At 38.9% G+C, this 12,987-nt stretch overlaps 1 protein-coding gene across 5 annotated transcripts in view; it reads left to right on the plus strand.

Moving 5' to 3' along the window:
• TANC2 (tetratricopeptide repeat, ankyrin repeat and coiled-coil containing 2) overlaps window positions 1–12,987 on the plus strand; it is a 325,867-nt gene that overhangs the window by 226,807 nt on the left and 86,073 nt on the right. For all 5 annotated transcript variants that reach the window (XM_014062481.2, XM_087713296.1, XM_087713297.1 and 2 more), the window contains 3 exons: window positions 3,054–3,317; window positions 4,718–4,843; window positions 9,787–10,068. In XM_014062481.2, coding sequence (XP_013917956.2) covers window positions 3,054–3,317; window positions 4,718–4,843; window positions 9,787–10,068 — 672 coding nt within the window. The remainder of the gene's footprint in view (window positions 1–3,053; window positions 3,318–4,717; window positions 4,844–9,786; window positions 10,069–12,987) is intronic.

Consider the following 12,987-nt stretch of genomic DNA (forward strand, 5'->3'; position numbering starts at 1 on the left):
TGGTACAGTGAGTAGTCACCCCTCTGGGAGCTGGTAAAGCCTGAACTTCATAAGCCTTAGCGATGCAAGCTCTCAGCCAACAGCCAATTGTTGGTGGAGTTACCTTGGAGCCCATCAATGCAGGGTGGAAAGAAATAAACAGTGCCTCAGTCTTTCTAATAGAGGAAGTCCTCCTGAGGTAAATTCGGATGGCCCTCCTCACATCCAAGGTGTGCCATTTCTTCTCCAGGGCATGAGATGGCCTTGGGCAGAAGTCTAGCAGGATGATTTCCTGGGCCCTGTGGAGTCAGGTGTTCACCTTGGAGACGAAGTAGAGATCCATCCTGAGGACCACTCTGTTCTGATGAAATGTACATAAGTCTTTCCTGACTGAAAGAGTGGCCAGCTGCGAAATGCGCCTGGCTGAAGTGATGGCTACAAGAAATGTGACCTTAAAGGTCAGGAAACGCAGGCTGACAGTGGTTGAAATGGTGTGGAGGTTAGGGCTTGTATGACCTTTGATAGAGGGGCATCTGTGAATCACAACTGGTTTCAGGTTTGCTGCCTCAATGATAAATCTCTGAATGACCAGATGGTGAGCCAGAAATTCCCTTTCCCCACACGTCAATACTGTTGCAAGGGCTGCCACTTGCCTGTGAATGATGTTGTGTGACAGGCCCTTGTCCAGGCCTTCCTGGAGAAATTCCAGGGCTTGTGGAACTGATGCTGAGGTGGGAGTAATATCTGCCTTAAGGCACCAGCTGGTAAACGCTGCCCAAGTAGAATTGTAGATTCTGTTTATGGATTTCCTTCTGGAGGCCTGAATAGTCTGTATCACTCTGGAGGAGAAATTGCCCTTCCTCAGGAGGCTCCTCTCAAGTGCCAGATGGTCAGTTAGAGCCACTGAGGCTCTGGATGGGCCAATACTCCCTGGCTGAGGGAGATTCTCTCCTGTGGGATCTTCCAGTGCCAAGATACAAAAAGGTCTACCAGATCTGCATACCATGGGCGTTTGGGTCAGTTGGGCCAGTGGGAAGCAATGAGCAGAACCTCCTCCCTCTCTTTCAGTACCTTCTGAATGACCCCTGGGATGAGGGGAAGAGGGAGGAAGGCATACAGCAGTCCCTTGGGCTATGGGCTACAGAGAGAATTGGCCCCTTCTGTTCCCAGTGTTGCTAACCTGGTGAAATATTGTGGTAGTTGAGCATTTGTCGGGGAGGTGAACAGGTCCACAACAGGCTGACCGAACTTCTCGGACAAGTCCCTGAGGAGATCTGGATGTAACCTCCATTCTGAGTGATCTATTGTAGACTTGCTGAAGTAGTCTGCCTGCACATTCACTATTCCTGCAATGTGCTCCGCTTTGAGAGAGAGGAGGTGTTCCTCTGCCCACATCCCCAACTGTTCTGCTTCCATCATGAGGACCCTGGAGTAGGTGCCTTCTTGACGGTTGATGTGAGTTTGCTAATCACATTGTTGGTAAGAAGGGGAACATGTTGTCCCTGAATTATGTCTTTGAATTGTCGAAGGGCCAAGTGTGCCGCCCAAAGTTCCAGCCAATTGATGTTGTTGTGCAGGTCTTCCTGAGATCGACGACCCTGGACCATGTGAGACTGGAGATGGGTGCCCCAGACGAATAGACTGGCATCCGAGGTTATCGTGATGTGGCTGGGCTCTTTGAAGGCACATCCCTTCAACAGTCAAAATGAACATCTTACCCAAAATACTTTTTAAATTCCAAAATATACCAATAAGATTGGAGAAAGATTATTTCAGAAATTTGAATAAAACAGTATCTAAATTTATTTGGGAAGGAAAGATACCTAGAATCAAATTGAAATTCTTACAGGATTCAACTGGGAAAGATCCTACCAAGCGCAGCATTAACATGGGTAAGAGACTGGATAGGACTAAAAAGTAGAAGGCTATTAGTATTGGAAGGCCATGATATGCAAATGGGGTGGGATGGCATGCCTTCCTATGGGACAAAAAACACAAGACTCACCAGTACTTTCAGAGGCACCCTATAAGATGAGCCGTACAGGAAACCAGGCAACTCTAATCACTTTTAAACTGATTTTCTAGCCAGGCTAGGGTGCCATCCGAATCGCGATAAAATTGGTATAAAAACCTGTTCCTGAGAGTGCAACAAGTCCTAATTGAGTTGACACATCTGATCTAAGCATAGACCGAGCCGAATCTGGGCCAGAGAGGGTGACGACGGGGCGTGGCCACAAAGTTGACAGCTTGGTCTCTAAGCAGAACAGACAAGACAACCCATTCTTGCACTCTCCCAGAAGCACTCAGGAGAATATGATATATTTACAGGATGGAAATGCAGGGGGTCTCTATTTTATGTGTCTTGAAAAACCAGTTTTAGCAAAGAACCAAGACATTTCTGATTTCTCGTATATTATTTGTTGCAGTTGGATGGTGCAATTGCTACATATAAGGCTTTTAGGGCTTTTATATTTATTCATATAGTCATAATGTTGCATTTGTCTTCTGTAATATAAATACCTAGTTTCAACTGTTTCATAATATTGATATTTGATTTTACTTGGTAGAATAAATGCTACATACTGTGTGTGTGTGTGTGTGTATTATATATATATATATATATATATATATATATATATATATATATATATATATATATATATATATATATATATATATATATATATATATATTTGAATTTGCTATATTCATGTTTTGGTAATGCAAATCACAATTAGGTTAGGCAAGAGTTTACCATGAGATTGAACATTTAATTTCTACTGGAATGTAAGGAGTATTCAAGAAAGAATATAGGATATATAGTTAATTACTGCAGCTTCTATATTTCTTCTTGGTTGGCCTTTTCACCCACCAGATTCCTAGGTTAATATGGAAAGCATTAATGGAGAATAGAGACAAGAAGGAGCAACAAATACATTGCTACTGTCACAGAAGATCTTAAAAAAAGAAAAATCCATAGTATCAAAACTTGACAATCATAATCTATCATCTGCAAAGTCACAAAAATGAAATGGTTTTTTTTGTTACTCATTGTCTTTTATTGTTCGTTGCAGCAACTTTGACAAGTTATTCTGAAAATGTGGATCGTGCTAAATATGGAGCGGAAAGTAGTAAGGAATTAGGATCTGGAGGAAACCTGAAGCCTTGGCAATCTCAAAAATCCAATATAGACTCCTGTTTATATAGAGTAGATGAAAACATGACAGCTTCTACATACAGTTTGAATAAGATCCCTGACCGGAATCTAGAGACCGTTTTATCTCAGTCAGTACAATCCATTCCTCTTTATCTCATGCCACGGCCCAATTCTGTAGCAGGTAAGAATCTTATCCAGCAGGTTATAATTAATTTTTTTTGTAAAATTATTTGGACAAATTATTCAGGTGTAAGTATAAGATTATACTTACATTTTATAAGTTATTCTATCTTAGTCTATCATTTTGATTGTTTGATTCTAGATTTTTGTTTGTACTGAAGATTTGTTTGTCCCTCTTTGAGGGAGATGTGTGGTATAGAAATATGATCAATTAATTAGTTAATTATTAAAAGCAAAGCAAAAGCCCCACTGCTGGTAATATCAGAACTGTTTGGAAAACACAACGCTTAGCAATCCTGTATTGATATCACAATCCATGAAAGCTTCAGGTGACAGCCATATAAGCCTATAAAGTTTATATTTGTGATAAGAGAGACACTCGTAATTACCTGTTTTAGACTTTAAACTTGGTGATCTTGTGAAAAAAATTGAAACCAATTATTATTTATCTGATAATTATTCTACTGTCTTGAATTCACTTTTTAAAATAATAATTTTATTAATGTTTACAAAGATAAAATTAATGCAAGCTAAGAAAAAATGTAAAAAGGAAAAAGGGATAAAGAAAAAGAAAAGAAAAGAAATAGATTTAAAAATCTCCCATCTCCTCCCAGACAAGTATAAAGAATTACAATAATTTAATGTTTTCTTTGGAACTTCAATAAAAGAAAGAAAAATAATTTATTCTTACTTTATAGTGGAGCAAAACTCAAATTTTTTCAAATGTTTTCTTTAATAAATTAGTGCTTTTTCTGGAGAAAGGTATTAAAACAGAATGTTTAATTTTTTTTATTTAAGATCAAATAAACAATTAGCTCCCTTCTCCCCTTTTCTTCAGTTATTATTTGACTAGATTTTAATTCTTTTTAAATATTTGTCTTTCTTTTTAAGAAAAAATAATCAAGAAATGTAATATCTTTATAGCACTTATAGCAATAGCACTTAGATACCATTTCATAGTGCTTTTACAGCCCTCTTTAAACAGTTTACAGAATCAGCATATTGCCCCCAACAATCTGGGTCATCATTTTACCCACCTTGGAAGGATGGAAGGCTGAGTCAACATTGAGCCAGTGAGATTTGAACTGCCGAATTGCAGCTAGCAATCAGCTGAAGTAGCCTGCAGTACTGCACTCAATCCACTGCACCACCTTTATTTTACATTTATATATAAGGGAGAATCATTTAAGTTCCACTGAAATTAAAGAACCAAAATGAATGAATATAAATATTTTAAGGAAAATAAAGTGAGCTTCTAATTTAAAAAAAAATTACAAATAAAAGTTGCATAATTAGAGCTATAATCAAAATAAAGACAATACTTAGTATCAGATTTAAGGTTCTTGATTTATACTTTGTATAATATATTTATGAATATATCTGATTACCTTTTATGGACAGCCACTAGCTCAGCCCACTTGGAAGATCTAGCTTACTTAGATGAACAGAGGCATGCTCCTCTACGAACATCTCTCAGGATGCCTCGTCAAAGTATGGTTGGTACCCGCACACAACAGGATCTAAGAGGTAGAGATAATGTGATTCATGTATATTAAGTCTTTTATCTGTTCTTTAAATATTTTGGAAATACGCTCTTCCATCAATCGTGGAGAAAATGTGATTCATGTATATTAAGTCTTTTATCTGTTCCTTTAAATATTTTGGAAATATGCTCTTCCATTGTGAGTTGTGGCAGCAATCTTCTCACTAAACCTATTTTAATAAATACTGAAAAACTGAATTTAGCACCCTTAATATAAAATATAATTACTATTGTCTAGCCACTCTCCAGAGGACAATTGGGGAAGAAATAGAATATTGAATTACATCTGAAATGTGTGTGCTATGTGGGAAAAACAAGTTATAGCATTTGTTGTTCTTCATGGTGCATGATTTTAAATCCCATTACTGTTAGAAAATCAAAAGTGGTTCAGAGTCTTCAGATTAGAATGACTCAGAAATGTGAGTAAATAAAAACATAATAAACAGTAAGAAGGATACTGAAGTGGAGGTTGGAAGGTGAAATGGAATCCTTCAGACTCTGACTCACACTCCTATGACTTGGTTTCTAGTTTCCTTTGCTCCTTTCTGGGCGAGGTAGGAACAAAAAGAATCTAAAACATATTAGGGTTAGGGCTAGTTTGCAGCAGCAGTCTTTTTCTTTTTAGAGACACAGCTACTGCTTGTTCTGAGATGAGAGAATATTTCTGTGCTCCAGGGGGGATTCCTAAAGGAATTAATCCTTGGTAAACATTTCTAGTAGAGTAAGATTATTATGATTTGTTGCACAGTCAACCAGATGTTGAGACTGGGTTTGGCATTTTCATGTTTTTGGAAAGTACTTGCTGGTTACTGCCATATCCACTATCCAGACATTTTTGTATTTTTGATCAACAATTTGTAAGTCCGGGTGTTATGTGGCATATGCCTGTCTATTTGAATTCTAAAGTCCCAGAGTAATTTAGTTTCCTAATTTTCTATGACTTCCTCTATTTTATGATCCCACCAGTTCTTGCTTGCAGGCAAGTGATATTTCTTGCAGATTTTTCCACTGCACTGTTGTTGCTACTTTGTCATGCTATTGTTTATAGTCCGTCTGTGCAAGCTTCTTGCAGTAACTTACCAGGTGATCCACTGTTTCTTCAGCTTCTTTGCATACATAGCACTTACTGTCTGTTGTCGTCGTCTGTTGTTGTCTGGTTTTGTATTCATTTGTTCTTAAGACTGGTCTTGTGCAGCCAGTCTTAGTCCCTTGGTCCCATTCTTCAACTTTTCTGCTTTTAGCCATTGCCAAGTTTTGTTATTATCTGCTTTTCCCTGCTGATTTTTTAATGTACTGACCATGTAGTGCTTTGTCTTACCATATCTCCATTGTATTCTTCATTTGTTTTTTCTTGTAGGCCACTTTGTTCAGTAGTCAATAATCGTTCCTGATATATTAATTTAAGTGCATCTTCTTCATTGTCGTTCAGATATCCTTCCAAAGTCATTTTTTGTCTTCAACTATCTGATGTACTTGCAATATTCCATGCCCACCTCTTTACCTTGGTAGGTACAGTTTGTCAATGTCTCTGCAAAGATGAAGGGCATGATTCATTGTCATTTTCTGCTCTTCCTATCCATGGCTTTTAGTTCTGTTTGAGTCCAGTCAACTATTCCAGTTGTATATCTAATGACTGGAATTGCCCAGGAGTTGATTACTTAGATGGTATTTCCTCCATTGAGTTTGAACTTTAAGATCTTATTTATTTTCTTGATGTATTCACCCCTAATCTTTTTCTTGACTTCAGTGTGCTTGATGTTGTCAGCTTGAAGGATACCCGGTTTTTTTGTAGTTATCATCTTCATCCAGACTCTTGATATTATTTTCATAGGGCATCTTGATTCCTTCAATTTTCACTATTTTTCTATGTTTGATGATGAATGTGGCACGTTTATTCATGCCAAACTCAATATATATATGAATAGTGTTGAGCAGTGATTCTGTTTCAAGTGGTTTTTTCCAAACAGCTTCAGATCGTCCATGTAAATGAGGTAGGATAATCTGGCAAGTGTTTTTGATATTTGACACTCTTGGTCTGAGTTATTCAGTATTATGGACAGAGGAATCAGTGCAATGACAAACAGTAGTGACGATAGTGAATCTTCTGAAAATATTCCTGTCTTGATATTAACCTCTCCCAGTCTCTCATCATTGACTTACAACTGTGTCTTCCATTGTGTTGTCAATCTTTGTACAAAACCTCTGATGTTTCTACTAATTCCTGTTGTTTCTAGGCACTTGACTATCCAGCCATGTGCAGAATATCAAATACTATCTTATAGTTAATTCATGCTACATTTAAGCTGGTCTTCCTTCTCTCACAGTTTTCCAAAATCATCTTGTCAATTGGGAGTTGATCTTTTGTTCCTCTGCTATTGGGGAAGTTTCCTTTCTGCCCAGGTGGAAAGAGATTGTTTTCAACTAGATCAGGTGTATCAAACTCGCTGCCTATGGACTGGATGCATCACATGCTGACCACACCTAGTTTAGCGAAGGGGGGGAAAGTCACAATACGTTACGTGATGACACCGTGACGATGCGAGTTTGACACCCCTGAACTAGATGCATCAGCTACCACATCAGTTAACAATTTTAAAGTTGTTTGTAAGCAGGTAATTGGCCTGTAGTTGCCTGGTACTGCCCCTTTTGCTGATCTTTCATTATCAGGTAGGTTCTGCCAGATGTTGGCCACTCTTCAATTTCACCTCCTTATAATATGTTGTAAAACTTCTTAGTAACAAGAGTATAGACAAGTTAGATGTTTCAAACAAAAAACATGCAATTCATCTTCACCTGATGCTAACCAATTGTTCATCTTCCTTGCTCTTTTCTCTATCATTTCTGCCATTATTACTAGTTCTTTCATTTCTTTTTTATTCTTATCCACCTCCTTTAACTTTTATTCTGCGTCCTTGTTGTATTATTTTGGGTTATCCCATATATGCGCTCAGAATCGCACTGTTTCTTCCTTGTCCGGTAATGACTAATTCACTGCAGTTTCTCCATTGATGGATTGGTAGAAACATTTCTGATTGGATTGAAATTGAAGTTTCGGCCTATAATTTGCAATTTGAGCTTTGTATCTGCTGATTCTCTTAACTACAACTGTTATTTGCTGCTTTATTATTTACAGAACTTGCTTAATCTTCCTTGTTTCTAAATAGTATTTCTTGATTAGATATTCTTTGGTTTTGTTCTTCAGCTTCTTATCTTTCATATGTTCTAGCTTGTTTGCATCTGATCTCAATTTGCTGGTCTTATTTTCCAGTCTAATTTTTCATTTTGTTGACGCACTGTTTGGCTCCCTCTCCCTTTCTTTGTTGATTTTTGCATCCCAGTTATTCATTTATAACTGCAGTGTGCTGTACAATAATTGGTTTTCTTTTTTGCAATGAGTTGATGCTTATATTTGATATTGCAGTATTTACATCTTTTAATGCTTATGGTAGCTGTTTCTTTTTAAACAAGCTTCAATGCAGGCAGTGTTATTCTGATGTTTTTATGCTGTTCTATACCCAATTATTCCTTGTTTCTGTTCTTTTACTTCTTTAGTTAGAGGACTTTGTTCTTTCTGAAGCAGACAAGAGGGATACTGAACGTTGTTCTTTCCAGATATCCTCTTCTTGTTGGATTTGATCTGTAATAACAGAGAATAGAGAATAGAACAGAACAGAACAATTGGAAGGAATCTTGGAGCCTTTTAGTCCAACCTTCTTGTCAGGCATGAAACCCTATACTATTTCAGACAAATATTAAATGGTTAATCTCTTCTTAAAAACTTTCAGTGTTGGAGCATTCACAACTTCTGGAGGCAAGTTGTTCCATTGATTAATTGTTCTAACTGTCAGGAAATTTCTCCTTAGTTCTAGGTTGCTTCTCTCCTTGATTAGTTTCCCTCCATTGCTTCTTGTCCTGCCCTCTGGTGCTTTGGAGAATAGCTTGAATCCCTCTTCCTTGTGGCAACCCCTGAGATATTGGAACACTGCTTTCATATCACTTCTAGTCCTTCTTTTCATTAAAATGGACATACCCAGTACCAGTCTTTTCAATTAGTAATGGTGAGTCTGCGGGGGTAAAACAATATTCTTCCGAGCTTTCATTATAGACATGAGTCAAGTTACAAGCTAGTGTTATTTCGAACATTATTTGTATATAATATTGTGAATTATAAAATAATAAAATGAATAAATTCACTTCTCTAATGCAAAAAAGGAGCATGTCTTACATTTTCCATTAATTAAAAAAGATTGGGGTTATGCCCAAAATTAATTCCTGCTGTTTTTAAGAAATGCATTGAATGATTCAATGTATTGAAACTCTTATAAGAATTATTGCATATTAAACCCTAATATAAAGGGAAAGCTGCAGCAAGAACAAATTTATTCATGTGTTAATTTTTAATATTGAAGTATTTCTACATTATAAAACACTACAATCTATATATTGAATTTACAAAATTATATTAGGGGAATTTCCACATTCCTACCTTTAACCTCTAATTGGAAAAAGATTAAATAAGAAACTTAAAGGACTAAAGCAATATTTTCAAAATATATTATTTTTAGCCTTCTTTCACTTTCTTTTTTTTACCTCTAAATAGAATGGCATAATCACAGTTAATTAAAACAATTGATAGTAATAGAACTGATAGATTGTAAGCCATCGAGTCTGTATCAGTTCTCAGGGATCACATAGGTTTTCTCTAGGAATATGTTTTTGAGAACTATATTCATGTCTAGAAGAAAAAGTTTATATGTCTTTGGAGATTGTCAGATCATAGTTGTCTCAAAAGTGCTTTTTCAAAAGGCAACTGGACTGCGTTTTTTTCCTTGAAGAAGAAGAAAGAAAAAAGAAAACAGTCCAATTTCCTTTTGAGACAAGAAGTATTATACTTTCCTAACTGAGTGTCTTCTTTATTCCTTTGCAGTTCGTTTTGCACCTTACAGACCTCCTGACATCTCTTTGAAACCCCTGCTTTTTGAGGTACCTAGCATCACCACAGAGTCCGTGTTTGTTGGCCGGGATTGGGTGTTCCAGGAGATCGATGTACATTTACAGAGTACTGATGCCAGTGTGAACAGAGGTGTGGTGATAGTTGGAAACATTGGCTTTGGCAAGACAGCAATCATCTCTAGGCTGGTTGCACTGAGCTGTCATGGCACACGGATGAGGCAGATTGCTTCAGACAGTCCCCATGCATCCCCAAAACGTAAGTGAACCATTACGTTCCTATATAAAAATTGCTTATTATATGAACTTCATATTCATATTTTTAGTAAATATTTCAACGTTAGTTTTATTGCAGTGCGAGTTGAAATAAGTGTATGCAATAGTTCATTTATGGTTGTGCATGGTGGTAAATTAATTTAATTGAAACAATTAAGTGCCAAGCTTACACAGTGAGGATAAATGCAAGAAAATCATAGTAGCTACCCCTAAATACAGAATTGTCCTTTTCGAAATCTCTTTTTCAAAGGAATACTCTGTAAAAAGTTCAAGCCTTAGGACAGCAATCCCCAGCCTCGGGACGGCAATCCCCAGCCTGTGCTTGGTAGCCCAGTGGGAGGAGAACTGACCTGTATAGGTAGTGGGCTATGAATGCATGTGCATGTGTTGGCCTGCATGTGTGCGAGTAGAGCTGTGCATGCGTGCTGACCCGATACTCGCATGGCTCACTTCCAAACTGGTCACAGCCCGGGTAATGGGCTGCTGCCCAGGGTTTGGGAATCCTGCCTTAGGAGACTTCTTAAGTTATATGAAATATCCAAGAATGTATGTTGGTAAGATAGTGGAGGTTAATGCTACATGACCTTGGTGATATGGCTTGATTAATTTTTAATTTTAATATCTTTAGTCAAATCTGGATTAGATTGGATTTGGGTCCCAAAACAGCTTTTCAGCTGTTTTGGGACTGTGCTACAAGCTACTCTGGCCACTTCATTAACTACTATGGTTGCATTTGTTGCATTGTCAGGCCCATGAGACAAGTATTGGAGAATAGGTATGGTGGGCAAGTGTTTGAGATAAGGTTTTGAGACTGGGCTGGGCATTTCTGAGTCCAGAGAACAGGCTGGAGGGTATCAGAGATTGATGGAATGGTTGGAGTAAACAGTAATGTGCCATGGGATGGGCATTGATCACATTAGAAGGTTGGATTATGTCCTGGTCATGCTGGGATGAGTGTGTGTGGGGTGTGTGTGTGTGGATGAATGCCTTTGGTTTGTTTAATCTACAGTTTCATAAAATGGTTTGGTAACATTTATAGAAAATTATGGACAACATTATCATTCAAATAATAAGGCTTTAGGGGGAAGTATTATTTCATTTATAGTAGGCTGTGTCAGCATTGTAATCTGTCCTGATTTTATGTAACAGTATTTTGATTTGCATTATTTCCCTTCTATGTTTATACATTTGCTTCTTGCTTTTGGCTTGTATCAGGAGAATTTGTTCTTTCTCTGTATTACTTTAAATAGACTTTTATTTTGAAATACATTTAAAAAAAAATCTATTAATATAATTTGTTTTTTCTTTTGCTGTCTAAGATAAAAGTTTACAAAATACTGTGTTTCCTCAAAAATACTACATGTTCCGAAAATAAGGCCAGGCCTGATTTTTGGGGTAGGTGTAAATATATCCCTCCCTGAAAATAGGCCCTAGTGAGGGGGTAGTGTAGCCAGCACAGGAGGAAGCCCTTCCCTTCCCTGGTCACCTCAGGGCTTCTTGGCCCCTTAATCGGATCAGCTGAGCCGCTCCAGCTGCCATTCACAAAACAGCTGATTTGCGGGTGCGGCTCAGGTCGCAGCCTCCAGCAAGCATGGCTGCTTTTGCCATCAATTGCGGCCACAAAAGCAGCAGGGGACCAAGTGATGCAACCCAGGTGCCTCGCACTGGCATTCCAAAGAGTACTGTAGCAGCAGCTATTCACAAATCTTTACCATTATTTCATCCCAACCCACATGGCCCAGTGAGCCACATGGGTAGGGACAAAATAAGGGTAAAAAAATTATGGATAGCTGCTGCTACAGTACCCTTCAGTAGTTCAGTGTGAGTCTCCTGCTGCAGAAATGGCTGCACTCAAGGAGCACTTTTGGGAAAGAAGGCAAAAGGGATCAAGTGATCAATTTCGTCTCTCCTCTCCTCCTCCCCGAGCTGAGGTGGCGCAGTGGTTAAATGCAGCACTGCAGGCTACTGCTAGATCAGCAGTTCAGCGGTTCAAATCTCACCGGCTCAGGGTTGACTCAGCCTTCCATCCTTCCGAGGTGGGTAAAATGAGGACCCAGATTGTTGGGGGCAATATGCTGACTCTCTGTAAACCGCTTAGAGAGGGCTGAAAGCCCTATGAAGCGGTATATAAGTCTACTGCTATTGCTATCCTCTTGCCCTCAGCTCCCCCCCCCCCCTTGCCTCTCCAAGGGTCTCTCCCAGAACCCTGGCAGAGCTCAAACAGAGAAGTGTCCTACAGGGTTTCAGGAGCAAAGTTGAGGCTGAGAGGAGCCATGGCGGGGGAAAGTCCAGTGCCACCCCAGTGCTCTTCTTTTCTTGGAAATGGAATTTTGGGAGGAGGAAATGGCATCTCAAGGTATGGTAGGTATGTCAGTATGTGTATAAAAAAACAGCGAGGGAACCAGCAGCTGCAGATTAAGGAACTTTGTGAAATGTCATGATTACATGCAAAGTTTGGTGTGGGAGGGGGAAAAGATACTTCCCTTGGCAATGTTTTGCTTGAAAACATTTGAGAATCAGACCAGAGAGAAGGAACTCTGAGAGGAAACGCTGCCGACACTGCCACCTGCACAGACACAGACAAACAGAGCGAAATTGAAGATGCTTCCTCTTTGGCTGGCCCACAAGACTATCTGCAGGGGAGAGATTTCCTGCACATAGGCAGCGGCGTCTCCTCACAGGGCTTCTTCCGACATCCCAGATGTATGGATTTCCATGCCTTCCTTTACAGGATGTTGCTTCGCAGCTGGGACATCGGGAGAAGCCCTGTGAGGAGATGCCGCTGCCAATGTGCAGAAAATCTCTCCCAACCCCCCCTCCCAGATCATCCTTTCAAAGAGAAGTTTCACCAGGATGAAAAGGTGGCTGTAGGCAGCATTTGCATCAGGCTGGCTTTCTTCGT

The sequence above is a fragment of the Thamnophis sirtalis genome, unplaced genomic scaffold (genome assembly GCF_051295495.1).
Source record: "Thamnophis sirtalis isolate CommonGarterSnake01/CBP01778 unplaced genomic scaffold, rThaSir2_p1.2 scaffold_4, whole genome shotgun sequence".
In the NCBI taxonomy this organism is placed as follows: domain Eukaryota; kingdom Metazoa; phylum Chordata; class Lepidosauria; order Squamata; family Natricidae; genus Thamnophis; species Thamnophis sirtalis.